Raw genomic sequence first — 27,473 nt, forward strand, 5'->3', positions numbered from 1 at the left:
GGCTTATTTAATTAATTTATTTTTTGTAGAGATGGGGTCTCTCTACATTGTTCAGGCTGGTCTCAAACCTCAGGACTCAAGCCATTCTCTTGCCTTGGCATCCCAAAGTATTGGGTGGGGGATTACAGGACTGAGCCACAGCACCCGACCTCAAAACAAACTTAATGAAAAAAGTATTACTTCAGGCCGGGCGCGGTGGCTCACGCTTGTAATCCCAGCACTTTGGGAGGCCGAGGCGGGCGGATCACGAGGTCAGGAGATCGAGACCACGGTGAAACCCTGTCTCTACTAAAAAATACAAAAAATTAGCCGGGCGCGGTGGCGGGCGCCTGTAGTCCCAGCTACTCGGAGGCTGAGGCAGGAGAATGGCGTGAACCTGGGAGGCGGAGCTTGCAGTGAGCCGAGGTTGCGCCACTGCACTCCAGCCCGGGCGACAGAGCGAGACTCTGTCTCAAAAAAAAAAAAAAAAAAAAAAAGTATTACTTCTTAATATAAAACTAAGTTACTTTCTAAACTTCGTTTTGCCTGAAGTAAGAAGAGTAACTATTAATTAAATCTCAACGTAGTAAAGTAAAAGTGACCCATAAAAGATGCCATTTAGCACTCTTCTAGCTAGTCAGCAGGACGTGTTATAGTGAAAAAATTAAAATGAGACATGAAGAGCTAACTCAAGGAGGCAGAAGTCATTTTTCAAGAATAGAAAGTAGGCTGGGCACGGTGGCTCACACTTGGTGGCTCCCAGCAATTTGGGAGGCTGATCACTTGAGCCAGGAGTTCAAGACCAGCCTGGCCAACACAGTGAAACCCCATCTCTATTAAAAACTAGCCTAGCATTGGGGTGCACACCTGTAGTCCCAGCTACTCAGGAGGCTGAGGCACGAGAATTGCTTGAACCTGGGAGGCAGAGGTTGCAGTGAGCTGAGATCATACCACTGTACTCTAGCCTGGGTGGCAGAGCAAGACTCCATCAGAGGAAAAAAAAAAAAAAGTAGAAAGTAAAATTAATATAACCAATATCTTTCAAATCTTCACTGTGTTCTTACTCTATCATGTATTCTGAATAAGCCATCATATTGAATTTCATGATCATCAATATATGGCCCTTTTTTTTTTTTTTTTTTTTTGAGACGGAGTGTTGCTGTCGCCCAGGCTGGAGCGCAGTGGCGTGATCTTGGCTCACTGCAGGCTCCGCCCCCCCGGGGCCTGCCTCAGCCTCCCCAGTAGCTGGGACTACAGGCGCCCGCCACCTCGCCCGGCTAATTTTTTGTATTTTTAGTAGAGATGGGGTTTCACCATGTTAGCCAGGATGGTCTCAATCTCCTGACCTCATGATCCGCCCGCCTCAGCCTCCCAAAATACTGGGATTACAGGCGTGAGCCACCACGCCTGGCAATATATTGCCTTTTGTTTAGTTTTACTAAATGTTTGTATTCCCAACACTGCATTGTTTGGTTTTGCATATATTTAAATTTTATATAAATGCAATACATGTATTCTCTTCTTTGACTTGCCTTTTTAAATGAACATTATGTTTTTGAGATTCATCCATGTGATTATAGATCTCAGAGAGGTAAGTAGGAATGACATCACCTGCGGCCTGGTAGCCAGGGCAAGAACTTAAGATTTTTCTGGGAATGAAACTGGGGAGCTATTGGAGGAATTTTTTTTGTTTTTGTTTTTGAGACAGGCTGGAGTGCAGTGGTATGATCATGGTTCACTGCAGCCTCGACCACCCAGGCTCAAGCAATCTTTCTGCCTTAGCTTCCTGAGCAGCTGGGACCCCAGGTGCATGCCACCATGCCCAGCTAATTTTTTTTTTTTTTTTTTTTTTGAGACAGTCTCACTCTGTTGCCCAGGCTGGAGTGCAGTGGTGCAATCTTGACTCACTGCAACCTCTGCCTCCTGGTTCAAGAGATTCTCATGCCTTGGCCTCCTAAGGAGCTAGGACTAAACAGGCATGTGCCACTGCACCTGGCCAACTTTATATTTTTAGTAGAGATGGGGTTTCACCATGTTAGCCAGGCTAGTCTTGAACTCCTGGCCTCAAGTGTTCCATCCACCTTGGCCTAAGAAAGTGCTGGAATTACAGGTTTGGGCCACCAAGCTTGGCCCCAGCTAATTTATTTATTTATTTTTTATTTTATTTTTATTTTTTTGAGACGGAGTCTTTCTCTGTCCCCCAGGCTGGAGTGCGGTGGTGCGATCTCAGCTTACCGCAACCTCCACCTCCTGGGTTCACGCCATTCTCCTGCCTCAGCCTCCCGAGTAGCTGGGACCACAGGCGCCCGCCAACACGCCCGGCTAATTTTTTTGTATTTTTTAGTAGAGACGGGGTTTCACCGTGTTAGCCAGGATGGTCTCGATCTCCTGACCTCGTGATCCACCCGCCTCGGCCTCCCAAAGTGCTGGGATTACAGGCTTGAGCCACCGCGCCCGGCCTAATTTATTTTTATATTTTCTAGAGATAGAGTCTCCCCCTCGATTGCCCAGGCTGGTTTTGAACCTTGAGCTCAGGATGATCTTCCTGCCTCAGCCTCCCAAAGTGTTGGGGATTACCAGTGTGAGCCATTGTGCCCGGCCCTATTGGAGGATTTTGAGCAAAGGCTGATTTGACTTGCAATGTAAAAGCATCCATCATACCACTGCAGTGTTAGGAAGAGATTAGGAGGGAAGGGTAGAAGCAAGAAGACCCCTTAAGGGGCTACTATAGGTAATCCAAATAAGAGAAGATGGTATTAGGAGTGGAGATGGTAAAAAATGGTCAGATTTGGAAACATTCTGAGTAGAGATTTCAAGGGGTTCCTGACAATTTGAATATGAGGTATAAGAATAGAGAGGGACCAGGACGCCTTTAAGGATTTGGATCTAAATCAGAAAAACAGAGCTGTCATTAAGCAAAAGAGAGAGGCTGGATGTGGTGGCTCTCATCTATAATCCCACAAGTTTAGAAGGCCAATGCAGGAGGATTGCTTGAGCCCAGGAGTTTGAAACCAGCCTGAGCAACATAGGGAGACCCTATCTCTACAAAAAAAAATGTAAAAAATTAGGCCAGCACTGGGTGTGGTAGCTCATGCCTGTAATCCCAGCATTCTGGGAGGCTGAGGCAGGTGTATCACCTAGGTCAGAGGTTTGAGACCAGCCTGGCCAACATGGTGAAACCCTGTCTCTACTAAAAATAAAAAAATTAGCTGGGCATGGTGGCAGGTGCCTGTAGTCCCAGCTATTCAGGAGGCTGAGGCAGGAGAATCACTTGAACTCATGAGGTGGAGGTTGCAGTGAGCTGAGATTGCACCACTGCACTCCAGCCTGGGTGACAGAGTGAGGCTCGTTTCAAAAAATAAAATAATTAGACGGGCATGGTGGCATGTGCCTGTGGTCTCGGCTACTTAGGAGGCTGAGGCAGGAGGATCGCTTGAGCCTGGGAGGTTGAGGCTGCAGTGAGCTGTGATCCTGCCACTGCACTCCAGCTTGGGAGACAGGCAAGACCCCATCATTCACTCACTCATACATACATACATATACACATACATAAGAATAAAATGATAAGGAGATAAGCCTAAGCTCTGATGTACCTGAACAATAAAGAGATCTGAGAAAATACATATTTAAGAAAATCAAAATCAGCAATCTTGTTTGGACCAATGGGTAAAATGGGTTATGACATCTTATAGGAACTCCAATTATATACAAAATAAGTATATAACCAAAGAGGGAATCTCTAACTTTTGTCAGATAACCAATACATATATAAATTAGGTTACAAATTGAGAATGGGTGAAGGCAGATTTAATATGATTCAGTGAAACAGAATTATATTACTAGAAAAATAACAAGAGTTTAATTACATTGATGGCATGTGTAAAGATCGTATTTACATGTAAAAGAAAATACGTTTTTCAACTTATTAAGAAGGTCTAGAGTTACACATACGAATACTCACTGGGCAAGTTATAAATGTTACTTTATATGCTAGAAAGATAATTGCATTATTTTTACCTAATGAGCAGTTGCTTTGCATTCTCCCATCTGTTGAACAACGTAACATGGTGCCAACCACACGGCCTCCCACGACAATGACACGTACATCCCGTCCATGAGACTCTTTAACATACTTCTGGAACAGGTATGGCGCTTCATGGCGAATAAGATGGCTTAGATCAGCCAAATGGTGCTTATCTCGAGCCAAGAAAACAGCTTTACCTATGATTGAAAAGAATAAAAATACGTGTTAAGTCATCAATTGTGGGCAGCTAATACCTATTATCTGAATCTTCTTGTATCACAATGTGCTATTTCAGAGCCAATTACACTGTATTTAAGTTTTCCTTGTTAGAACTGTTTTAACAGTGAAATAATACAAAAATATATAAAGACAAGGTAAATAATCTCCTTTTACCACTCCCCAAACTCTTTCATGACAAACTAAAATTTATTTTGATATACGCTGTGAGGCAGGGGTCTAGATTTGTACTGCTCCAGGTTAGCCAATAATGTCAGTCTTATTCACTAGCAAAACTTTTTATCTCTGAATTAAAAAGTTATATATTACATATTATTATATATTAAAAGTGATATATTATTATACAATATATTAATATATGAGATTAGGATATAGTAATATAGCAGTATGTTACCTCAATTTTTTTCTGAATTCTCTAGCCTGTTCCACTGCTCTATTTGTCTATTTTTGTGCCAATGAAAGTGGCTGTTTTTGATATATGGTTCTAAATTCCTCCCATGGTGGGGAGGGGAAAGGAGAGATACTGAATCTATGTCACTTCTGGCTGAACCTAGGAGGGCTTGTGATTGCTCTGAACAAGAGAATATAGCAGAAGTAATTCTATTATGACTTATGAGGGTAGACCATAAAAGGTCAGAGACTTTTTCTTCACTTTAGCATTCACTGTAGGAGGCCTGAGACTCTTGGCTGCTCTATTGGAGAAGCCAAATATAAAGAATGCAGTCAACAGTTCCAGCTGAACTCTGATCCAGCCATCCCTGCCAAAACACAAAATATGTCAATGCACTCAGATTGATGTATCATTTTATGCCTTAAAATTCTACCTTAGGCTGGGCGCAGTGGCTCACGCCTGTAATACCAACACTTGGGGAGGCTGAGACAGGTGGATCACCAGAGGTCAGGAGTTCGAGACCAGCCTGGCCAACATGGTGAAACCCCATCTCTACTAAAAATACAAAAAAACAAAGCAGCTGGGCGTGGTGGTGGATGCCTGTAATCCCAGCTACTTGGGAGGCTGAGGCAGGAGAATCGCTTGAATCTGGGAGACAGAGGCTGCAGTGAGCTGAGATCACGCCACTACACTCCAGCCTGGGCAACAATAGCAAAACTCCATCTCAAAACAACAACAACAACAACAACAAACTACTTTAATCCAAAGTCATTAAGATATTTTCATATGCCATCTTATAAAGTGTTATAGTTTTGCCTTATGCATTTAAGTCTTCAAACTACATATCTTTAGAGGGTGATGACTGGAGTTAGTGATCTAAGGTCTTCTTGTTTCTTTGCCTTTTTTTAGACAGAGTCTGGCTCTATTGCCCAGGCTGGAGTACAGTAGCCTGATCTCGGCTCACTGCAACCTCCGCCTCCCGGGTTCAAGCAATTCTCCTCCCTCAGCCTCCTGAGTAGCTGGGATTACAGGCATATGCCACCACATCTGGCTAATTTTTGTATTTTTAGTAGAGGCGAAGTTTCACCACATTGGCCAGCTGGTCTTGAACTACTGACCTCAGGCGATCTGCCTGCCTTAGCCTCCCAAAGTGCTGGGATTACGGGCGGTCTTTATATTATTGAGGAAGATACAGACATTAACTTGAGACTCAGTCTAAGTATGTATGTTAAAATCTCTAGGTAACCACTAAACAAATAGCTTTTAGCCAAACTGAACAACTCATAGTAGCCTTCTGTAAGTCTGAGGTATCATGCGTCTAACAATTTCTCTCTATTCTTCAAAATCGCTCATATTAATAAGCAAGAATAGTTTCAAAACTATATACCTTACCAACAACTCATACACACCTCTATGACCCCGCGTATTCTTTACTACCATTGGGAACTCCAGTACTTCAGCTTCATCAATCATTTTAGCAAAATTTTCATGGCCACCTGGTTTGAGCAATAAAAAAATTTAAGACAAACAGCAGCAGTATTTTGTGATCAATTTTATCAATACTAAAGACAACCAACAGCACAAGGAAGTTGAAGGTAAGAGCCTGATGGCTATCTTTTTTTCTTGGAGAAAGTATGTGTAAGTTGAAAATATAACTGAATATCAGTTTAAAACAATACGTTGTAAAACAAATAGTAGCTCCCTTAATCTATACATATTCTGATATCTAACTTAAGTATCTTTCAGCTAAGCAGAGTTTCCTAATTCTATGCCATTTCTCATGTTTTTATCCTTATTATTGTCCCACACAAGTAACAGAAGCCCCAAGATTTACTTTAATATATTCAATTCCCTGCTTGAATTAAGGAACTGAAGAATGAGTTGGTTAAGATCTATCCAAGGTTGAAGAGATGCTGCACACACTGACACACTCTTTTTATTATCAACAAACACACACACCAATTTTTCTTATCTCCATTATTAATCAGAGTTCTTTCTACACTGGGGTAACTCAGCATCATGGGTTAAGTCTCCTTTCTTATTCTTTTTATTGCCCAAAACCAAATGATACAATAACAAGATTAGAGCAAAAATAGATTGTAGCTACAAAATTCAGCACGATGAGAGAGAAAAGCTGAGACAGGAGAAAGTCCATTAAACAAGTGAAATACAAGAAATTTATAGTGTTGCAAAATTATGACTTGGTCACCAAATTTTAATCCTTCATCAACAGAACAAAGGTAATACTTGTTAATTTAGTTAACCTGTTTTTCCTTCTTTCTATTCTCATAAAATCAAAATTGTACAATCATGTTATAAACTATTAATATCCCCAAAGCACTAAAAACACAGAATTCTCAACTTACATTAATTCTGTCTCTTCTTATGCAATTGCTAAAAACAGAAACTGCGTCCACACATGCCATACAGGCTTGGTGGGGCTTGGGGGGGAAGAGTTCCTTTTTTTAAAATATTAACAATAAGGAGAGGACAAGGGTTCCTTTGTAAAGCCTCATTAAATCTCCAAGCATTCTACTAGATATTTATTTGGAGAAATACCTTTATGGAAAACTCTGGACTGATTTAAGTTTAATCTTTTCCAAACAAGAGAATTAAAGGCAGGAAATACATTAGCAAAATATTGTTTAAAGCAGTGCTACTCAGAATGTGGTCCTGTAACCTGTGCCTGTATAGGACTTGTTCACTATTGTTACGTCGTCAGATAAATACAAAAAGGGTAGGCAGCAGAAGTTTTTTATAGCAATCTGGCACTGCTGTGATCATTTTATTATATTTTACATGAGTATTAATCTACCACAGATTGATCTTTTTAAAAAAAAAAAAAACCCTTTTACCAGAAGTTTGAAAGCATTGCTTTAAAGCACACCTACTGAAGTGTTACTTTCTTTAAAAACATTAAAATATTTGAGTTATCAAAATGGTAATGAAGAAAATGAAAAATTCATGTCATAAAATTAGAATTATCTTTTACCACAGAGGTTGGCAAACTAAGGCTTGCAGGTCAAATTTGACCTATTGGCTGTTTTTATAATAAAGTTTCATCGGAACAAAGCTACTCATTTGTTTAAGCATTGTCTATAGCAGCTTTCATGCTACAACAGCATTACGGAGGGTTACCAAAGAACTTATGGCTTGTAAAATCTAAAATACTTATAATCTTGCCCTTTACAGAAAAAGTTTCTTAACCCTATTTTCCCCCATAATATGAAACAAATCTTTATAATTCGTAATTATCCTGTCCAGCGTGTTAAAACTGAAAGTCACTTCTATAAGATGTTCTTTCATGTCTGTAAATTTATCCTATTAAACTATCAGTGGTTAATATTTAAGAGGCTACGTATGCTCTTTAGTAGGCTCACCATAAGAGAAGGTATCTGGCAGAGGAACACCATGGCCAGCCAACTCTTGGAATGTCCAGAACTTATTAACGCAGTTCAGGATGGCTTGAGGTCGGTTCATTAACCGACATCCCATCTTCTCTAGATGGCGCAAAACAGTGATGTCACTATCACTTTGCACCCAAGGGGTTGGTACTCTGACTACCACCACTTGTGGGTAGGCAGTGATTAGCTCTCCATTGATCCGCAGACCTAAAATATATAAATACAAGGCCAAAACCATTAGAGGGAAATATACAACAAAATAGAGGAATAGTAATACACCAAGTTTGGATCACAAAATGAAATGTACTATTTCGTTAATATTAAATTGGGATAGAGATATCCCCCTGTAAGAAAAAAGAAAATTTAATTAGAAAAATCTCTGGTTAAAGAAATTATAGTACACATCACTACAATGAATTACCATATAGCCATTAAAAAGAATGTCATAAACATGTATGTTCAGAGATGAACAAATGCCCAGATACATAATGCTGAGTTTTTATTTTAAAGGGCAAATCTGAGAAAAAGTTTAATTTGTGCATACACATAAAAAATATCTAAGTGGGCCGGGTGCAGTGGCTCACACCGTAATCCCAACACTTTAGGATGCCAAGGCGGGCGGATCACGAGGTCAAGAGATCGAGGCCATCCTGGCCAACATGGTGAAACCCCAACTCTACTAAAAATACAAAAACTAACTGGGTGTGGTGGCCAGGCACCTCTAATCCCAGCTACTCGGGAGGCTGAGGCAGGAGAATCACTTGAACCCAGGAGGTGGAGGTTGCAGTGACCCGAGATAGTGCCACTGCACTCCAGCCTGGTGACACAGAGAGACTCAAAAAAAAAAAAAAAAAAAAAAATCTAAGTGGTTTAACGATTTAACTGGCTTCCTCTGAATATGACTGGGTGGCAAGGCAGGAAGAAGAAGGTTGAAGAGAAAAATTGAATATTGTGCCCTATGCAATTCTCAATCTATATTATGTTTTGTATGTTTTTTAAAAAGTGAGAACATATGCCTCTATAATGAAAAAAGAACATTTATCCAACACCATTCTATTTAGGGAGACCCCAAATAATACACAAACAAGGTATTTATATGAGTTGCTTCTTTTTTTGAGATAAGGATATAGAGAATGGGAATGTTAAGAAGGGAAGCTGGTCTGGGGCAGAAGATGTTGGATTTGGATCTAGATAGGAAAGACTTTGGTGATGACATAAGGATTTTAAAGTAGAATTACTGTACTTAAAATGTAGACTGGAACTATACATATATGTATACAGTCATATTGGTGGAGTGAAAACTGTGTATTTATGTTTAAATATTAATTTATAGGGTCAGGTTCAGTGGCTCACACCTGTAATCTCAGCACTTTAGGAAGCCGAGGTGGGTGGATCACCTGAGGTCAGGAGTTCGAAACCAGTCTGGCCAACATGGTGAAACCCTGTCTGTACTAAAAATAGAACAATTAGCCAGGCATGGTGGCAGGCGCCTGTAATACCAGCTACTCGAGAGGCTGAGGCAGGAGAATCGCTTGTACCTAGGAGGCAGAGGTTGCAGTGAGCTGAGATCGAGCCACTGCACTTCAGCCTCGGCGACAGAGTGAAATTGTGTGTTAAAAAAAAAAAAAAAAAAAAAAGAAAAGGGCTGGGCGCACTGGCTCACACCTGTAATCCCAGCACTTTGGGAGGCTGAGGAGGGCGGATTACCTGAAGTCAGGAGTTCAAGACCAGCCTGACCAACATGGAGAAACCCCATCTCTACTAAAAATACAAAATTAGCCGGGCGTGGTGGCTCATGCATAAAATCCCAGCTACTTGGGAGGCTGAGGTGGAAGAACTGCTTGAACCAGGGAGGCGGAAGTTGCGGTGAGCCAAGATCCTGCCATTGCATTCCAGCCTGGGCAACAAGAGTGAAACACCATCTCAAAAAAAAAAAATTCATTTACGGGGCCGGGCGCAGTGGCTCACGCTTGTAATCCCAGCACTTTGGGAGGCCGAGGCAGGCGGATCATGAGGTCAGAAGATCGAGACCATGGTGAAACCCCGTCTCTACTAAAAATACAAAAAAATTAGCCGGGCGTGGTGGCGGGCGCCTATAGTCCCAGCTACTCGGAGAGGCTGAGGCAGGAGAATGGCGTGAACCCGGGAGGTGGAGCTTGCAGTGAGCCGAGATTGTGCCGCTGCACTCCAGCCTGGGAGACAGAGCGAGACTCCATCTCAAAAAAAAAAAAAAAATTCATTTATGGGAATCAGCCTGAGAACAGCTAAAGAAATAGGAATATGTAAGTTGAAAATATGAAAGTAAAAAAGGGACACCTAGGACCTCAATAAGAGCCAGGAGAAGAAAGTAAAACTTAAAGGAAAAGAATCAGTGAAAAAAAAACCCAGCAACGCCAGCCACAGTGGCTCACGCCTGTAATCCCAGCACTTTAGGAAGCTGAGGTGGGCACAAGGACAGAAAACCAAACACTGCATGTTCTCACAGGTGGGAGTTGAACAATGAGAACACACAGACACAGGGTGGGGAACATCACACACCGGGGCCCGTTGGTGGGTGAGGGGCTGGGGGAGGGATAGCATTAGGAGAAATACCTAATGTAAATGGCCAGTTGACGGGTGCAGCAAACCAACATGGTACACGTATACCTATGTAACAAACCTGCACGTTGTACACATGTACAATAATTAAAAAAAGAAAGAATTATCTTAAAAAATGCAAAAATTAGGCATGGTGGCACACACCTGTAATCCTAGCTACTTGGGAGGCTGAGGCAGGAGGTACACTTGAACCTAGGAGGTGGAGGTTGAAGTGAGCAGAGACTGTGGCTACTGCACTCCAGCCTAAGCAACAGAGTGAGACTCCGTCTCAAAAAAAAAAATAAAAAAGTTGAAAAAACTTGCAAAATCTACAATTATTAAATAGTATTATAAGAAATAAGAAAATCAGGAGAGAACAATCAAAACCGTTAAATGAAAGAAAACAGGAAGATTAAGTTTTGAGAAAAGCCTGAGTCATCAGGAAGAAAGACAATGTAATTGTCAAGAAAAAATTCAACCATTATTACCTTGTCATTATGCTAACCTGGAAATAGCTTTTGTTCCTTTTTAAAAATGGGATACAGAAAGCAAAAAACTGTTCCACTCTCCAGTATAAACAGCCTATCTGTTGCCACCGGAAAATGGGAGTGCTCTACCCAAAGTATAGTTGGATCTGTACAGTGTACTATGGGGGTATTAGTGAGGTTGGAAAGAAATTCAATGCCACCTGTAACAAATACCTGATGTTATTCTAGGAAAGCAGAAGTGATCGAAGGCTGGAAAGATGAATGTGAGCCAAAAAGGCAAAGTGGCATCTCTTAGGACTCTGCCTTATGAGCTACTGATCTCTTGAGCACTCACCAAATATCACTCATGCCTTTGACGTAGAGCTTATAAATGGATATAAAAGGAATGGTTTCTTCCCTTAGACCCCTGTTATTTAGTAAACAAGTGCACATAATTGTTCGAAGAACTTTACCCACAATTCCACTACTCATTGTAAAACCTCTGCCTTCCAGGTGCAAACAACTCTCTTGCCTCAGCCTCCCAAGTAGCTGAGATTACAGGTGAGCATCACCACGCCTGGATAATTTTTGTATTTTTAGTAGAGACAGGGTTTCCCCATGTTGGCCAGGCTGGTCTCCAACTCCTGACTTCAGGTGATCTGCCGCCTTGGCCTCCCAAAGTACTGGGATTCCAGGCCTGAGCCACCGTGCCCAGCCTGCTCTTCTTTTTCAATCTCTTCAGAATCTCTGCAGAAGTAGAGACCAGGCATAATCTACCATGGGTGTTCACAGGAGGTAGTGCCATACGTTTGCAGAACTTCCCAGGGCCAACATCCACCACACTGGAACCACTGAGAGAACTCCCTTGTTGCTGCATGGGATGCCAATGTCCACACAGTGCAGAGAATCTGTTACACAGAGTAATGGTCAGCAGGTTAACTAAGATGTCTCTGTGAAAGGTTGGTGGTCAGCCTTGGGATCAATAACCGTCAGAAGGCACAGCTCCTGGAAGGCTGCCTGGACTTGGTTAGTGAAGGTTCCAAGAGTCAAGCAGCCAGCAACAGGAGTGGCTCCAGTGGCGGTAGCAAACTTCAGCACAGCCTGCCAGCAAGCATTCCTAGAGGATATGACACTGACATCAATATAGTTTTCAATGGCAACAATGAAAGGAGCTGCCAGTAGAAGCTTCTCCTAGGTCCTCTTCAAATTGATGATGCAGATGTCATCACTTTTTCTTTTATAGATATATATTCCATCTGAAAGTGAAGGGTGGTGCCACCTAAGTGGGTTCCTGCTGCAAGGAACTTGAGGACATCCTCCTCCTCCATGTGCTCTTTGTAGGACATCAAGGGTTCCAGACACCATGAAAACCTCCCTTTAAGTTACGATGAGAAGGCCACATTGACCCCTCCCTCTCTAGGTGGCATAGAAAGGGATAGTGTCATTCTTTAGGATGGCAGTAGAAACCACAGAATAGTAAAACGAAAAGCATTAAAATCCACATGCTTTCCCTTCTACTTTTTAGGTTAAAACTATAGATGAGGCCGGGCGCGGTGGCTCAAGCCTGTAATCCCAGCACTTTGGGAGGCCGAGGCGGGCGGATCACGAGGTCAGGAGATCGAGACCACGGTGAAACCCCGTCTCTACTAAAAATACAAAAAATTAGCCGGGCGCGGTGGCGGGCGCCTGTAGTCCCAGCTACTCAGGAGGCTGAGGCAGGAGAATGGCGTGAACCCGGGAGGCAGAGCTTGCAGTGAGCCAAGATTGCGCCACTGCACTCCAGCCTGGGCGACAGAGCGAGACTCCGTCTCAAAAAAAAAAAAAAAAACTATAGATGATTCATGATTTTTATGTTAAATGTGTAACAAATGTTATTAAAAGGCTCTCCAGCTGGGCATGGTGGTTCATGCCTGTAATCCCAACACTTTGGGAGGCTGAGGCGGGTGGATCACTTGAGGTCAGGAGTTTTGAGACCAGCCTGGCCAACATGGTGAAACCCCATCTCTACTAAAAATACAAAATTAGCTGGGCATGGTGGCGCATGCCTGTAATCCTAGCTACTTGGGAGGCTGAGGCACGAGAATTGCTTGAACCTGGGAGGCAGAGGTTGCAGTGAGCCAAGATTGCACCACTGCGCTCCAGCCTGGGTGACAGAGCAAGACTCTGTCTCAAAAAAAAAAAAAAAAAACAAGCTCTCCTTTTTTAATAATTTAAACTTTTATTTTAGATTCGGGGGTACACATGGAGGTTTGTATATTTGCATGATGCTGAGGTCTGGGGTATAACTGATCCTGTCACCCAGGGAGTGAGCACAGTACCCAATAGTTAGTTTTGGTCTTGCTCTGTCGCCCAGGCTGGAGTGCAGTGGCGTCATCTCGGCTCACTGCAAGCTCTGCCTCCTGGGTTCACGCCATTCTCCTGCCTCAGCCTCCCAAGTAGCTGGGACTACAGGCACCCACCATCATGCCAGGCTAATTTTTTGGATTTTTAGTAGAGATGGGGTTTCACCATGTTAGCCAGGCTGGTCTCGATCTCCCGACCCCGTGATCCACTGGCCTCGGCCTCCCAAAGTGCTGGGATTACAGGCATGAGCCACTGTGCCCAGCCCCAACAGTTAGTGTTTTAACCCTTGCGCCGCTCCCTCCTGGTTCTCTTATTTTATTTATTTATTTTCCTTCCATCAAGTTATACTTGAAGTTATAATTGAAGAACTGATTCTTTTTTTTTTTTTTTGAGATGGAGTCTCGCTCTGTTGCCCAGGCTGGAGTGCAGTGGCGCGATCTCAGCTCACTGCAACCTCTGCCTCCCAGGCTCAAGTGAATCTCCTGCCTCAGCCTCCCAAGTTGCCAAGACCATAGACACACACCACCACACCTAGCTAAATTTTTTTATTTTTTAAATTTTTTTTGACAGAGTCTCGCTCTGTCGCTCAGGCTGGAGTGCAATGGCTCAGCCTCGGCTCACTGCAACCTCCGCCTCCCGGGTTCAAGCGATTCTTCTGCTCCAGCCTCCCAAGTAGCTGGGACTACAGCACACACCACCACGCCCAGCTAATTTTTGTATTTTTAGTACAGCTGGGGTTTCACCATATCGGCCAGGCTGGTCTCGAACTCCTGACCTCATGATTTGCCCGCCTCGGTCTCCCAAAATGCTGGGATTATGGGCATGAGCTAACACGTCCGGTCCAGTTCTCCTATTTTTAAGAGTAGCTCAGTTAATCACTGTTAGGTCAAACAACCATGAGAATTCTCTAAGTGCATGTCAATTGTGGAGAAAACAGCAAAAGGAGACATATGCTCTTTAAAATATTAATATCAAGAATAAAGCATCTTCCTGGAGTTGGAGACCATTATTTTAAGTGAAGTAATTCAGGAAAGAAAAGTCAAACATCATATGTTCTCACTTATAAGTGGGAGGTAACCTATGAGGATGCAAAGGCATAAGAATGATAGAATGGACTTTGGGGACTCAGGGGGGAAGGGTGGCGGGGGGTGAGCGATAAAAGACTACACATTGGGTACGGTGTACACTGCTTGGATGACAGGCGCACCCATTTGAGAAACCACCACTAAAGAACTTACCCATGTAACCAAACACCACCTGTTCTCCAAAAACTACTGAAATAAAAAACACTGTAAAAAAGAAGTCTATAATGACCGTCGGGGAAAAAAGTATTCTAAAAGAGGGGACACAAAATAAAATGTGTTGTTATTCATCATGTTGGTATTATTATTTACCGTATCAAAGAATTCAGAAACTAGAAAATACAAATATGGCCGGGTGTGGTAGCTCACACCTATAATCCCAGCACTTTGGGAGGCCGAGGCAGGCAGTCCACCTGAGGTCAGGAGTCCGAGACCAGCCTGGCCAACATGGTGAAACCCTGCCTCTACTAAAAATATAAAAATTAGCCGAGCGCAGTGGCAGGCGTCTGTAATCCCAGCTACTGGGGGGGCTAAGGTAGAACTGCTTGATCCCAAGAGGCGGAGGTTGCTGTGAGCTGAGATTAGGCCACCACACCCCAGCCTGGGTGACAGAGCGAGACCCTGTCTGGGAAAAGAAGAGAAAATATAAATACATCAGTCATCATTTCAATGTTTGTGTCTCCCAAAATGTTAAGTGTTGAAATCCTAACCCTCAATGTGATGACACAAGGAGGTAGAGCTCTCATCAATGGGATTAGTGCCTTTATAAGAGACAAGAAGCCAGGTGTGGTGGCTCACACCTGTAATTCCACTTTGGAAGGCCGAGGCAGGAGGGTCGCTTGAGCCCAAGGAGTTCAAGATCATCCTGAGCAACGCGGTGTGACCTGTCTCTACAAAAAAATCTTTAAAAATCAGTCCAGCAGGCCGGGCGCGGTGGCTCACGCTTGTAATCCCAGCACTTTGGGATGCTGAGGCGGGCTGATCACGAGTTCAGGAGATCGAGACCACAGTGAAACCCCATCTCTACTAAAAGTAAAAAAATAAAAAAAAATTAGCCGGGCGTGGTGGCGGGCGCCTGTAGTCCCAGCTACTCGAAGAGGCTGAGGCAGAAGAATGGCGTGAATCCGGGAGGCGGAGCTTGCAGTGAGCCAAGATCGCGCCACTGCACTCCAGCCTGGGCGACAGAGCAAGACTCCGTCTCAAAAAAAATAAAAATAAAAATAAAAAAAAGAAAACTACAACTTTACTCTCTAGTCTCCTTTTCTTATTTAGACTAAGATGTTGTTCTTATTTAGACTAAGACGTTTTTGCAATCATGTTGTGTGTGTGTGTGTGTGTGTGTGTGTGTGTAATCAGACAAAAAGATTTAAAAGTCTTACGAAATAATGAATAGTCAAGAAGAAAACATCACGGATGACCATACAAATACTGTCCAGGAGAGAAGACATTTTAATGGACTTCAGATAGGTCATTACTTCAGGCCTTGGTTACTGCATTTTCAAAATGAGTTCTAAGAAACAGCTCGTTATTACTACATCAACTTTTTATGAAGAATGCTATTTTAAGCTTTGCGTTGTCCAGCAGAAACACTTAGGATGTACATTCAAGAACCATTAATTGCACGGTGTGGTGATTCATCACTATAATCCCAGAACTCCAGGAAGTTGAGGCAGGCAGACTGCTTGAACCTCAGGAGTTCCAAGGTAGGCTAGACAACATAGCAAAACTCTGTCTCTACAAAAAAATACAAAACTTAGCTGGGCACAGTGGTACATGCCTGTAGTTCCAGCTACTTAAGAGGCTCGGCTTGGGATCACCTGAGGCCAGGTAGGTCAAGGCTCCCACTGTCCCTAACCCTGACAATTTAAGCAAAATGAATAGTGACGGTAATGGATTATAATTTTTTTAATGAGACCATAAATCCAGAAGATAACAGAGAAAAGTCATGGGCCAGGCGCAGTGGCTCACACCTGTAATCCCAGCACTTTGGGAAGCCAAGGCAGGCGGATCACCTGAGGTCGGGAGTTCAAGACCAGTCTGACCAACATGGAGAAACTCCGTCTCTACTAAAAATACAAAATTAGCCGGGCATGGTGGCGCATGCCTGTAATCCCAGCTACTCGGCAGGCTGAGGCAAGAGAATCGCTTGAAGCTGTGAGGCGGAGCTTATGGTGAGCCAAGATCACGCCATTGCACTCCAGCCTGGGCAACAAGAGCGAAACTCCTCTCCAAAAAAAAAAAAAAAAAAAAGAGAAAATCCTTCCTTACAGTACAATACCAACGAATAAATACAGAATGAATAATAGAGATGAGGGGGAAAAAATCCATTTTGTAACAACATCATAATATAATTGATTCAGGCAAGATTCATCAATGGAGGCTAAAACTATTAAAAGTCTGATATAAAAATAGGATATTTACAGTCTCAATCTCCCCACATATTATTAATAAAGAAAAACACTGTATCTATATAGTAGGGAAACTTGGAAGACCTTAACCAAGTAATCAAATGTTGAGAAAAATGGGTATATGCCTCTGAAGTAAAGAATTATGAAGTACAGCATTTCACTTATGTGATATTCTTACCAAAAATGCATAACCTGACTCTAATCCTTAGTATATATCAGACAAACCCAAACTGAGGGACATTCTGCAGAAAAGCTCACTTGTACTCTACAAAAATGTCAATGTCAAAAAAGACACAGGCAAAAAAAAACAGTCACAATTAAAGGAAACTAAAGACACATGACAAATACAATGTGTGATCTTGAAGAAATCCTGGATAAAGGAGAAAAAAATGCTAAAATGATATAGCTATTTTTGAGTATGAACTATATATTAGTTAACAGTAATTAATAAGGCTGGGCACGGTGGCTCACACCTGCAATCCCAGCACTTTGGGAGGCCAAGGCGGGAGGATCACCTGAGGTTAGGAGTTCGAGACCAGCCTGGCCAACACGGTGAAACCCTGTCTCTACTAAAAACAAAAAAAAAATTAGCCGGGCGTGGTGGCACATGCCCGTAATCCCAGCTACTTGAGAGGCTGAGGCAGGAGAACTGCCTGAACGCGGGAGGCAGAGGCTGCGGTGAGCAGAGATTGTGCCATTGCATTCCAGCCTGGGCAACAAGAGCGAAACTCCGTCTCAGAAAAGAAAATAATTAACAGTAGTACTAAAATTCCTGAAACTTGCTGGGTGAGGTAGCTCACATCTATAATCTCAGCACTTTGGGAGGCTGAGGCACATGGGATTACTTGAGCCCAGGAGTTCAAGACCAGCCTGGGTAACATAAGACCTAATCTCCATAAAAAACAAAAATTAGTTGGGCATCATGACACACACCTGTAGTCCTACCCAGGGAGGTCAAGGCTGCAGTGAGCCATGATCACACCGCTGCACTCCAGCCTGGGAGACAGAGCAAGATCCGTCAAAAAAAAAAGGGAAATGCGTGCTTAAGAATTTGGGGCACCTTGATCTACTCGGAAAACAAACAAACAAACTACATGGAGTGGCAAAGCAAATGTGGCCAAGTATTAACAATGGGTGAAAACTGAATAAACAGTATATAGGAGCTATTTGTATTATTTTTGCAACACCTCTATAAATTTGAACCTATTTCAAAATAAAAAGTTTTTAAAAGAAAGACAAAGCTAGTAGACTTTTCATTTTAACTGCTTGGAGAAAGAAATTACCCAGCATCCCTAAATAGCACCTTATAAAAAGAAAATAATTTTCAAGCACACACCAAACTTGTAGCTTTCTAAAATTAGGCCCATCCTTAAAACTAAAATAGAAAGAACTAACAATGGTTTTCCACTCCAAAACTGGAAAACACTACCATGTGAGGAAGAAATCTTTCAGTTGTAACAAAATTGGTTAACTTGCTGCACTGAAGAGATTAATACAGACAATAAAAAGTCTAAAATTAGGCCAGGGCAGTGGCTCACATCTGTAATCCCAGCACTTTGGGAGGCTGAGGCAGGCAGATCACCTGAGGTCAGGAGTTTGAGACCAGCCTGGCTAACATGGAGAAGCTCCGTCTCTATGAAAAACACAAAATTAGCCGGGTGTGGTGGCGCATGCCTGTAATCCCAGCTACCCAGGAGGCTGAGGCAGGAGAATTGCTTGAACCTGGGAGGCGGAGGTTGCAGTGAGCCGAGATTCCGCCATTGCACTCCAGCCTGGGCAATAAGAGTGAAACTACGTCTTAAAAAAACAAACAAAAAAGAAAGTCTAAAACAATAACCATTCCCATAAATATGTCATTAAACAAAAACAGGCAAAACTTCAATGAATAAAGTTTTAAAATTTTTGCCCCAAAGCTAATTATGTATCTTATCTACTTAGCAATATTTCCCTTTGTTTTAAAGCTTAATCCCTTGGTATTTACATTAAAAAAAAAAAATTTTTTTAGGCTGAGCACAGTGGCTCACGCCTTTATTCCCAGAACTTTGGGAGGCTGAGGCTGGCAGATCACCTGAGGTCAGGAGTTTGAGACCAGCCTGGCCAACGTGGCAAAGCCCCGTCTCTACTAAAAATACAAAAATTAGCTGGGCATGGTGGTGTGCGCCTGTAGTTCCAGCTACTTTAGAAGCTGAGGCAGGAGAATCACTTGAACCCACGAGGTGGAGGATGCAATGGGCCGAGATTGTGGCAATGCATTCCAGCCTGGGCAACAAAGCAAGGCTCCACGTAAAAAAGAAAAAAAAAAAATTTAGCCTGCTTGATAAATATTGCTGCCTGGTAAGTAGGCAGCAATACCCCACAGCTGACATCATTACCAAATATTCTGCAGCTCTCTGACCAAGGAAAACAAAATTTTTGATTTGACCTACAAACTTTCTGTATCCATATAAGGACAGTTTTTCTTATTGCCTATTAGATGAAATTTAAGAAATAAAATCCAGAAGATGACAGAGCGAGAAAACGACCTCAATTCTCCTCATTTTCCCCTGAAGTGAATTTCTGATCCTTAATGTATTATTTGCTTAGCTGACATCAAGTCTCATGAAAGGACTACAAAGAACTCCAAAGGTTTTAACCAATGGCAAACTGGAACATCGAAGATAGAATTCAGTTTGCCTCTTGGTGTTTATTACTTTCTCCATCTGGAAGATGCTTTTTATTTTAAATACATAAATATATCTATTTTTATAAAATAATATGGAATACAAGTTAACGCCTTCCTAGTTCCTGTGTTGAATAGTTAATAAAAAGAAACAACTAAAATAAACTTTGAGAAGCTACACAATACTATGGGCAAGTAAAACATGATAACATCTAAACCCAATGGCCACCAACAAAAACAAAATCAAGGATTTTTACACACATGAGTCCCACTAAATGAACTCACATTCAGTCCCACTAAATGAACTCACATTCAGTCCAAATATAGCTTGATTCCTTAGATGTCATTAAATACTATATGATTTAATATTATTTTTCATCTACGAGACAAAGATTCTTATGCATACATAATAAAGGTATTAAGGTGAGGGTAGTAGGCACTAACTTCCTGCTCATAAGAACATAAATTAAACAAACTTTCTGAGCGTCAACAGGTCACCAGAACCAATATATTTACTTTCAAAATACCTTTCAGGTAAACTAGTTCATTCTATTTCCAGCCATGTTAAAATACAAGATTACTATCTCCCATGAACAGCTTTGAACTGCTCCCCTAGTTCAAACCCTTATATTTCTGAATTTGGCAACAATTAGGTCAAGTTATCCTTTCTCCAAGTTCTCCTTCCTTCTCCCATCTCAGATTTAGGCTCCTTTCTTTGCCTTAAGTCTACTTCGGTACCATAAGGCCTAGGTAAAATATAACTTTTCCACGAAACTTCACCATTCCTCTGCCTTACCAGATAATTCCTCTGTGTTCTCCAAGTACCTTATTTGTACATCTATTATAACCACTAACACTATTTTATTGTCCTCTAGTAGACCTACAAGCACTTGATGGGGTGAGGACAGTATCCTACTCAAACACTGTACCTTTCAAAGGGTCAATATATAGTAGACAGTAAGTAGTCATACAATCTACCTAAATCAATCAATCAACATCTATCCAGAGACAGGGTCTCACTGTGTCACCCAGGCTACAGTGCAGTGGTCATAGCTCACTTCAGCCTCAAATTCCTGTGCTCAATCAATCCTCCTACCTCAGCCTCTCCGAGTAGCTAGGACTACAGGTGTGCACCACCACGTCCGGCTAATTTCTTATTTTTATTTTATTTTTTGTAGTGACAAGGTCTTGCTATGTTGCCCAGGCTGGTCTTGGACTCCTGGCCTCACATGATCTTCCTGCCTTGGCCTCCCACAATGCTGGGATTACAGGCGTGAGCCACCATGCCCAGCCTGAATCAATTTTAATTAAAAAACTCTTTACTTCACATGAATTTAAAATCTCAACTTATTATAGTTTCTCACTTATTCAGACTTAAAGCAATTTCATGTTTTTCCTTATATTCAGGTTACTTAATAATAGAACATTCTCCTCCTCCATATCTATTCATGGCTATGGTAGTAAATAGATACTACACGACGGATCTCATCTTGTAACTTTGAAATAATAGTAGATCCTGAGTTAAGATGTGGCAACGATCTGAGCAAAGGTTTTAAAATGTGGGGTTTTTTTTTTTTTTGCATTAACAAGAAGCATTTGTTTTTCTAAATAAAATATGTATAATATAAATTCAAGAACTGATATTTCTGAACGGAATAATTCTTTGTTGTTGGGGGCTGTACTATGTGTTATGAGATATTTAGCAGCATCCTTAGCCTCTATCCATTAGCTGCCAAGAGCAACCTCCTGCCCAGGTGTTTCAAACAAAACATCTACAGGTATTTCTAAATCACAATTCTATACAACTGAATAGTATACAGCCATACTAAATAGTAGGTATATTCCCAAGAAAAACAACAATAAACATCATCAAAAAGATTTGTTTATAGCTGACTTATTCAAAGTTACAAACTGGAAACAACACAAATGTCCACCAATAAGACCTATGCAGTATATTTTTTTTTTTGAGACGGAGTCTTGCTGTGTCACCCAGGCTGGAGTGCAGTGGCGCCATCTCGGCTCACTGCAAGCTCCGCCTCCCGGGTTCAGGCCATTCTCCTGCCTCAGCCTCCCGAGTAGCTGGGACTACAGGCGCTCGCCAACACGCCCGGCTAATTTTTTGTATTTTTAGTAGAGACAGGGTTTCACTGTGTTAGCCAGGATGGTCTCGATCTCCTGACCTCGTGATCCGCCCGCCTCGGCCTCCCAAAGTGCTGGGATTACAGGCTTGAGCCACCGCGCCCGGCCCCTATGCAGTATATTGTATGAATTATACCGCAACTAAAAATTGAAGAATAAAGAATTTTGGCTGGGCTGACATATGAAAACCTCTAAAATATTAAGTCAGGGAAAAATAATATTCAGAACAATGTGTATGATTCTTTTGCGTAAAAAAATTAAAGAGAGTGTGTGTGTGTGTGTGTGTATATATATATATATATATATATAAAATTTTCTGTTATATGCATAACGCTTTCCCCCTTGAAGAATATTCAAGAAGTCAGGTGATGGGCATTATCTTCACAAAGTGTCTGCATTTTAATTATGCCATTAGTACTTTTTTACTCTTAGGATACGCATACAACAGTTATTAATGTTAAAATGTCAGATTATCTGAATGCTAAGATTTTGAACCATTTTTCCTTCTTCCTTATTAAAGAGGTAACACCACCCCAAAAATACACAATTCAGTAAATACACAGTTTTTAATTTTTTAAATACTCAGCCATGTTAAAACACAAGATTACTATCTCCATAAACAGAAATTGAACAGGAAAGCGTGAATGTGACTTCAATTAACGGACATAGATGTGTTGGGCTCCATATAGTACAAAGGGCAGAAGAGTCCAGTAATTTGATTCCTTAGGATCAAAAGTGTTCCAAATGAGACAGGCAACTAAAGTCTTGATCAATGGCAGAAACAAAGGGCAAGTAGGAATCACCTGCTAAGTAAAAGCTAAAGGCTAGAGCGGCAAGAGAAAGCAGCCTCACATTATACAGACATGTGCCCATTTATGTATTGATTTGGTCATTAAATCTACAAAAATCTCCAATACCAACAGGGTCTCAAGCTCCAGTCCACAATAAAAGTTCTAGTTCTAGTCCAAGAGACCCAAGACACCAAGCAGACGCAACCAAAGTTACTATTGGGCAAGAAACAAACTTGGGCAGGGGAAGAAGAAGCAGAGTACTTCATACTCTAAAATAAGCCTGCAAAGTAAAATGTTAAGGCACATGAAAAAAGTAAGAAAAACAGGCAATAAACTTAGTAATCAAGAGATGAATTCCATCCTGATGAAACAAACATGATAATGCAATCTGAAATGACTTTAAAATAAGTATACTCAAGATCCTCAAAAGGATAAACAATATATATCCTCGCTTGAGATATTGTAAAAGCTAAAAAAGTTAAAAAAAAAAATTCGCAGGTATCCAAGAGGAATATCAGATTAACTATAAATGACAGGAGACTATTCTACATATATAAGATGCCGAAATAAAAACAACATCTACAAAACACTGGAGTACAAAGTAACTGACTCTCCACAGTTTTAAACCCAATGAAACTATCATTGAAGAATAAAGCAAATAAAGACATTTCCAGGCACAAAGCAAAGATTGTTTACCAATTGCTGACCAGAGCTTAAAGAACCACTAAAGAATGTCAGCAAAGTGGTGGAATAGGAAATTCCAAGCCCTCATCATCCCCTCCTTGCCTAACATTAAAAAAACAGAAACTGGCTAAAATAATCTTACTGAACCTCTGAAAAACAGTGAAAGGAGGCTCAGCGCAGTGGCTCACACCTGTAATCCCAGCACTTTGGGAGGCCAATGTAGGTGGATCACCTGAGGTCAGGAGTTCGAGACCAGCCTGGCCAACGTGGCGAAACCCTGTCTCTACTAAAAATACAAAAAATTAGCTGGGTGTGGTGGCGGGCGCCTGTAATCCCAGCTACTCAAGAGGCTGAGGCAGGAGAATCACTTGAACCCGGGAGTCAGAGGTTGCAGTGAGCCGAGATTGCGCCACTGCACTCCAGCCTGGGCGACAGGAGCGAAACTCCATCTCAAAGAAAAAGAGAAACAGTGAAAGGTCTACAGCACCAAGCAAATGCCCAATCAAGAAGGCTGCACTGAGGCCGGGCACGGTGGCTCACACCTGTAATCTCAGCACTTTGGGAGGCCGAAGTGGGCAGATCACTTGAGGTCAGGAGTTCAAGACCAGCCTGGCCAACACGGCGAAACCCCATCTCTACTAAAAATATAAAAATTAGCCAGGCGTGAAGGCATATGCCTGTAATCTCAGCTACTTAGAAGGCTGAGACAGGAGAATCTCTGGAACCTGGGAGGAGGAGGTTGCAGTGGGCCGAGATCACGCCACTGCACTCCAGGCTGGGCGACAGAGCAAGACTCCGTCTCAAAGAAAATTGAAAAAAAAAAAAGAAAAGAAAGAGCTGCATTGAAAATGGTAGAAAAGATGGTATTTTATTCACCCTTGCCCTATCCTTTCCACAATGCAGAGTTGTCTTGATCTAGAAGACTTTAGGCAGCCCAATTCCCTACCTAAAATTGGAAGGTGTAGGGCAGATCTCATTAGCAATATTAAGATCTCTCTAAGGTCTGGTCTCTGTTTCACCTAACTAGGTTCTCAGGCTGAGAAAGCTGCAAGCCAGCTACAGTCCAGCAGATGCCTGGGGCAAGCTATTATAGCTGGAGACATGCAATGGACCATCTTAGGCCCTGTGACCAAGCTGGAGTGAGACGATTTGGGAAATTAAGACATCTAAAAGCAGCCAGGGTGGCTGGGCACTGTGGCTCATGCCTGTAATCCCAGCACTTTGGGAGGCTGGGGCCTCCCAAATCACTAATCATTAGGGAAACACAAATCAAAACCACAATGGGATAACCCATTAGGATGGCTATTATAAAACAGAAGTTGACAAAGATGTGGAAAATTGAAACCCTTGTGCACTCTTGATGGGAATGCAAAATGGATAAACAAAATGAAGCAAACACATAAAATGGACTATTAGGTCAGGTATGGTGGCTCATGCCTGTAATTCTAGTACTTTGGGAGGCTGAGGTCATAGGAACAGGAGGCAGGGAAATTCTGGGCAAAAGAGGGCAGATCCCTGGTGACGGACCGACCCTCAAGCCAAAAAGCCTGGTACCATGGCCCAAAGTAAGAATTTACATCCCTGTTTTCCTGCTCGAATGCTGCCTTTTCCAAAACCACCCATGGCCTGCCCCTCCCCACTCTCTATCTTGTGCCCACAAAAAGCCCAGGCTCAGCCAGCATAGACAGGAGAAGCAGCTGGACATCGGAGACTACAGTTAGACATCAGAGAGAAGCAGCCTGACTTCAGAGGGACAGCTCGAAAGCGCAGCTTCGGAGAAGCTTCGGAGAAGAGTCCAGCCATCTCTGGCTGGACTCCAGGGGAAGATTACCTTCCCGCTCCATCCCTTTTTCAGCTCCGCTTCCCACCAAGAGCCATTTTCATCTGCATGGTATTTTACCCCACATTTACCACCTTCAATTCATTTATGCGACGTGATTCCTCCTCAACACTGGACAAGAACTTGGGTGCCAAGGGTGTGGGTGCAAAAGGCTGTCACACTGACCCTCCACTGAGCTGTTAACACTTAAGCCGTCTGTGGATGGCAAAGCTAAAACGGCACTGTAACACTTCCTTTGGGGCTTCAGAGGTTATGGGTACCCTCCCCTACACACTGTGGCGGCGCCAGTATGAAGTTCGCTCTTGCCAGCATGCGAAAGCACTTGCCCCAGCTCCTGCACCCGCTTACCTGTGTTCCCCCTCCCATGAGGGGTGGAGCAGTAAGCGAGTGGAGTTCACCCCTGCTGGAGCCCACGCACTCCAGTTCCCACCTGCGAAGTGGTCAGGGAAATATTCTGCTTCAGAGGCAGGTAGAACATTTGAGCCTAAAAGTTCAAGACCAGCCTGGGCAGAATGGCAAACTCCATCTCTTAAAAAACAAACAAAAACACACACACACACAATTAGTGGAGCATGGTGGCACGCTACTAGGGAGCCTGAGGTGGGAAACTGCTTGAGCCTGGGATGTGGAGGTTTCAGTGAGCCAAGATCATGCCACTGCACTCTAACCTGGGAAACAGAGTGAAACTCCGTCTCAAAAAATAAAAAAAGCCTAAGTAGGACTTCCAGTTTCTGGTAAGCTTAGAAGACTAAGCTAGTAACTTGCTGGGATTTTATTAAAATCTAACCTACCTAGGGGGAGAAAAATACAAAACTCCAGCCCCCTCTGGACATTATGTTCCACCTAAAGGGGAATAAAAATAATTGGGATACACTAGTTATGTTTGTAGTCCAGTAGCAAAGGCTCACCAACAGGCAGAAACCTAATCATAGGATGCTTTACCCCCCCACACACCTTACCACTATACCACTAAAGGCCTATTTACTCCAGTTCCTTTTACACAATTCCCACCTTTCAACCAAAAAATACAAGTTATCTGAAAAGGCAAAAACACAGTCTGAAGAAACTAAACCAGAGTCAAAAACTAAACTAACCAGAGACAGATGTAGCAGGAGTGGTAGGATTTTAAAAGACTGATTCATAGGCTAAGGACTTCCACAAAAAAAGTAGACAACAAGCAAAAACTGATGGATAATGTACGGAGAGATACGGGAATTGTAAGAAAGAACTAGTTCCAGGATCCCCCACAGATACTAAAATGCACACAAGCTCAAGTTCCCCTAGTTGGCAATGCAGAATCTATGGATACCAAAAGTTGGCCCTAACTGTGGGTTTTGCATTCCATGAATGTATGCATGTATAGATAGACAAATATATTTCATCATGTGTCCAAAAATACTAGATTCTTTCTTTTTTTTTTTTTTTTTTTTGAGACAATGTCTCACTCTGTTGCCCAGACTGGAATACAGTGGCACGGTCTTGGCTCACTGCAACCTCTACCTCTGGGGTTCAAGCAGTTCTCCTGCCTCAGTCTCCCGAGTAGCTGGGATTACAGGCGCCCGCCACTATGCCTGGCTGATTTTTATATTTTTAGTAGAGACAGGGTTTCACCATGTTGGCCAGGCTGGTCTTGAACTCCTGACCTCAACTGATTCGCCCGCCTCAGCCTGCCAAAGTGCTGGCATGAGCCAACACGTCTGGCCAAAAATACTAGATTTTTGATCTGCATTTGGTTGAATGTGTGAATGTGAAATTCACAGATGCAAAACCCATGGATACAAAGTGCCAACTTTAGCTGAGTGTAGTGGGTCATGCCTGTAATCCCAGCACTCTGGGAGGCCGAGGAGGATGGATTACCTGAGTCTGAGTTCAAGATCAGCCTGATCAACATATAGTGAAACCCCATCTCTACTAAAGAAATACAGAAATTAGCTGGGCGTGGTGGCACATGCCTGTAGTCCCAGCTACTTGAGAAGCTGAGGCAGGAGAATTACATAAACCTGGGAGGCAGAGGTTGCAGTGAGCCAAGATCATGTCACTGCACTCCAGCCTGGGCAACAGAGCGAGACTCTGTCTCTCAAAAACAACAACAACAACAACAAAAAACCAAAGTGCCAACTTTATTTGATTGCATGTATAATCACTGTGTGTGTGTGTGTGTCTGTGCAGGCACACACATACAGTTATATATAACACTTAAATGAATAACAGCAATGATCTCAGGGACTGGTGGGAGGAATTAGCAATATTTTGCACTATCCATGAGGTGGGTATTTAAAAGTGGACTTAGATTAGTTGTAAATGTATATTGTAAACCCTAGGGTAACCACTTTAAAAAGCTACATAAATGAAATGCTAAGAAAGGAGGGAAAACAGAATTAAAATGCTCAATTTAAAATGACACAGGGCAAAAAAAAGAATGGAAGACAAAAATAAGAAAAATAGGGG

General features: G+C 42.4%; 1 protein-coding gene across 16 annotated transcripts in view; it reads right to left on the bottom strand.

Moving 5' to 3' along the window:
- RIMKLB (ribosomal modification protein rimK like family member B) overlaps window positions 1–27,473 on the bottom strand; it is a 77,040-nt gene that overhangs the window by 19,692 nt on the left and 29,875 nt on the right. For all 16 annotated transcript variants that reach the window (XR_010120876.1, XR_010120875.1, XR_010120883.1 and 13 more), the window contains 3 exons: window positions 8,012–8,242; window positions 6,041–6,127; window positions 3,997–4,200 (listed from right to left, as the gene is read on the bottom strand). Coding sequence is in view for 1 of the 16 variants with exons in the window: in XM_055280750.2 (XP_055136725.1) it covers window positions 3,997–4,200; window positions 6,041–6,127; window positions 8,012–8,242 (522 nt within the window). In the remaining 15 variants the exon portion in view is untranslated. The remainder of the gene's footprint in view (window positions 1–3,996; window positions 4,201–6,040; window positions 6,128–8,011; window positions 8,243–27,473) is intronic.

This window comes from Symphalangus syndactylus, chromosome 5 (assembly GCF_028878055.3).
Source record: "Symphalangus syndactylus isolate Jambi chromosome 5, NHGRI_mSymSyn1-v2.1_pri, whole genome shotgun sequence".
Classification (NCBI taxonomy): domain Eukaryota; kingdom Metazoa; phylum Chordata; class Mammalia; order Primates; family Hylobatidae; genus Symphalangus; species Symphalangus syndactylus.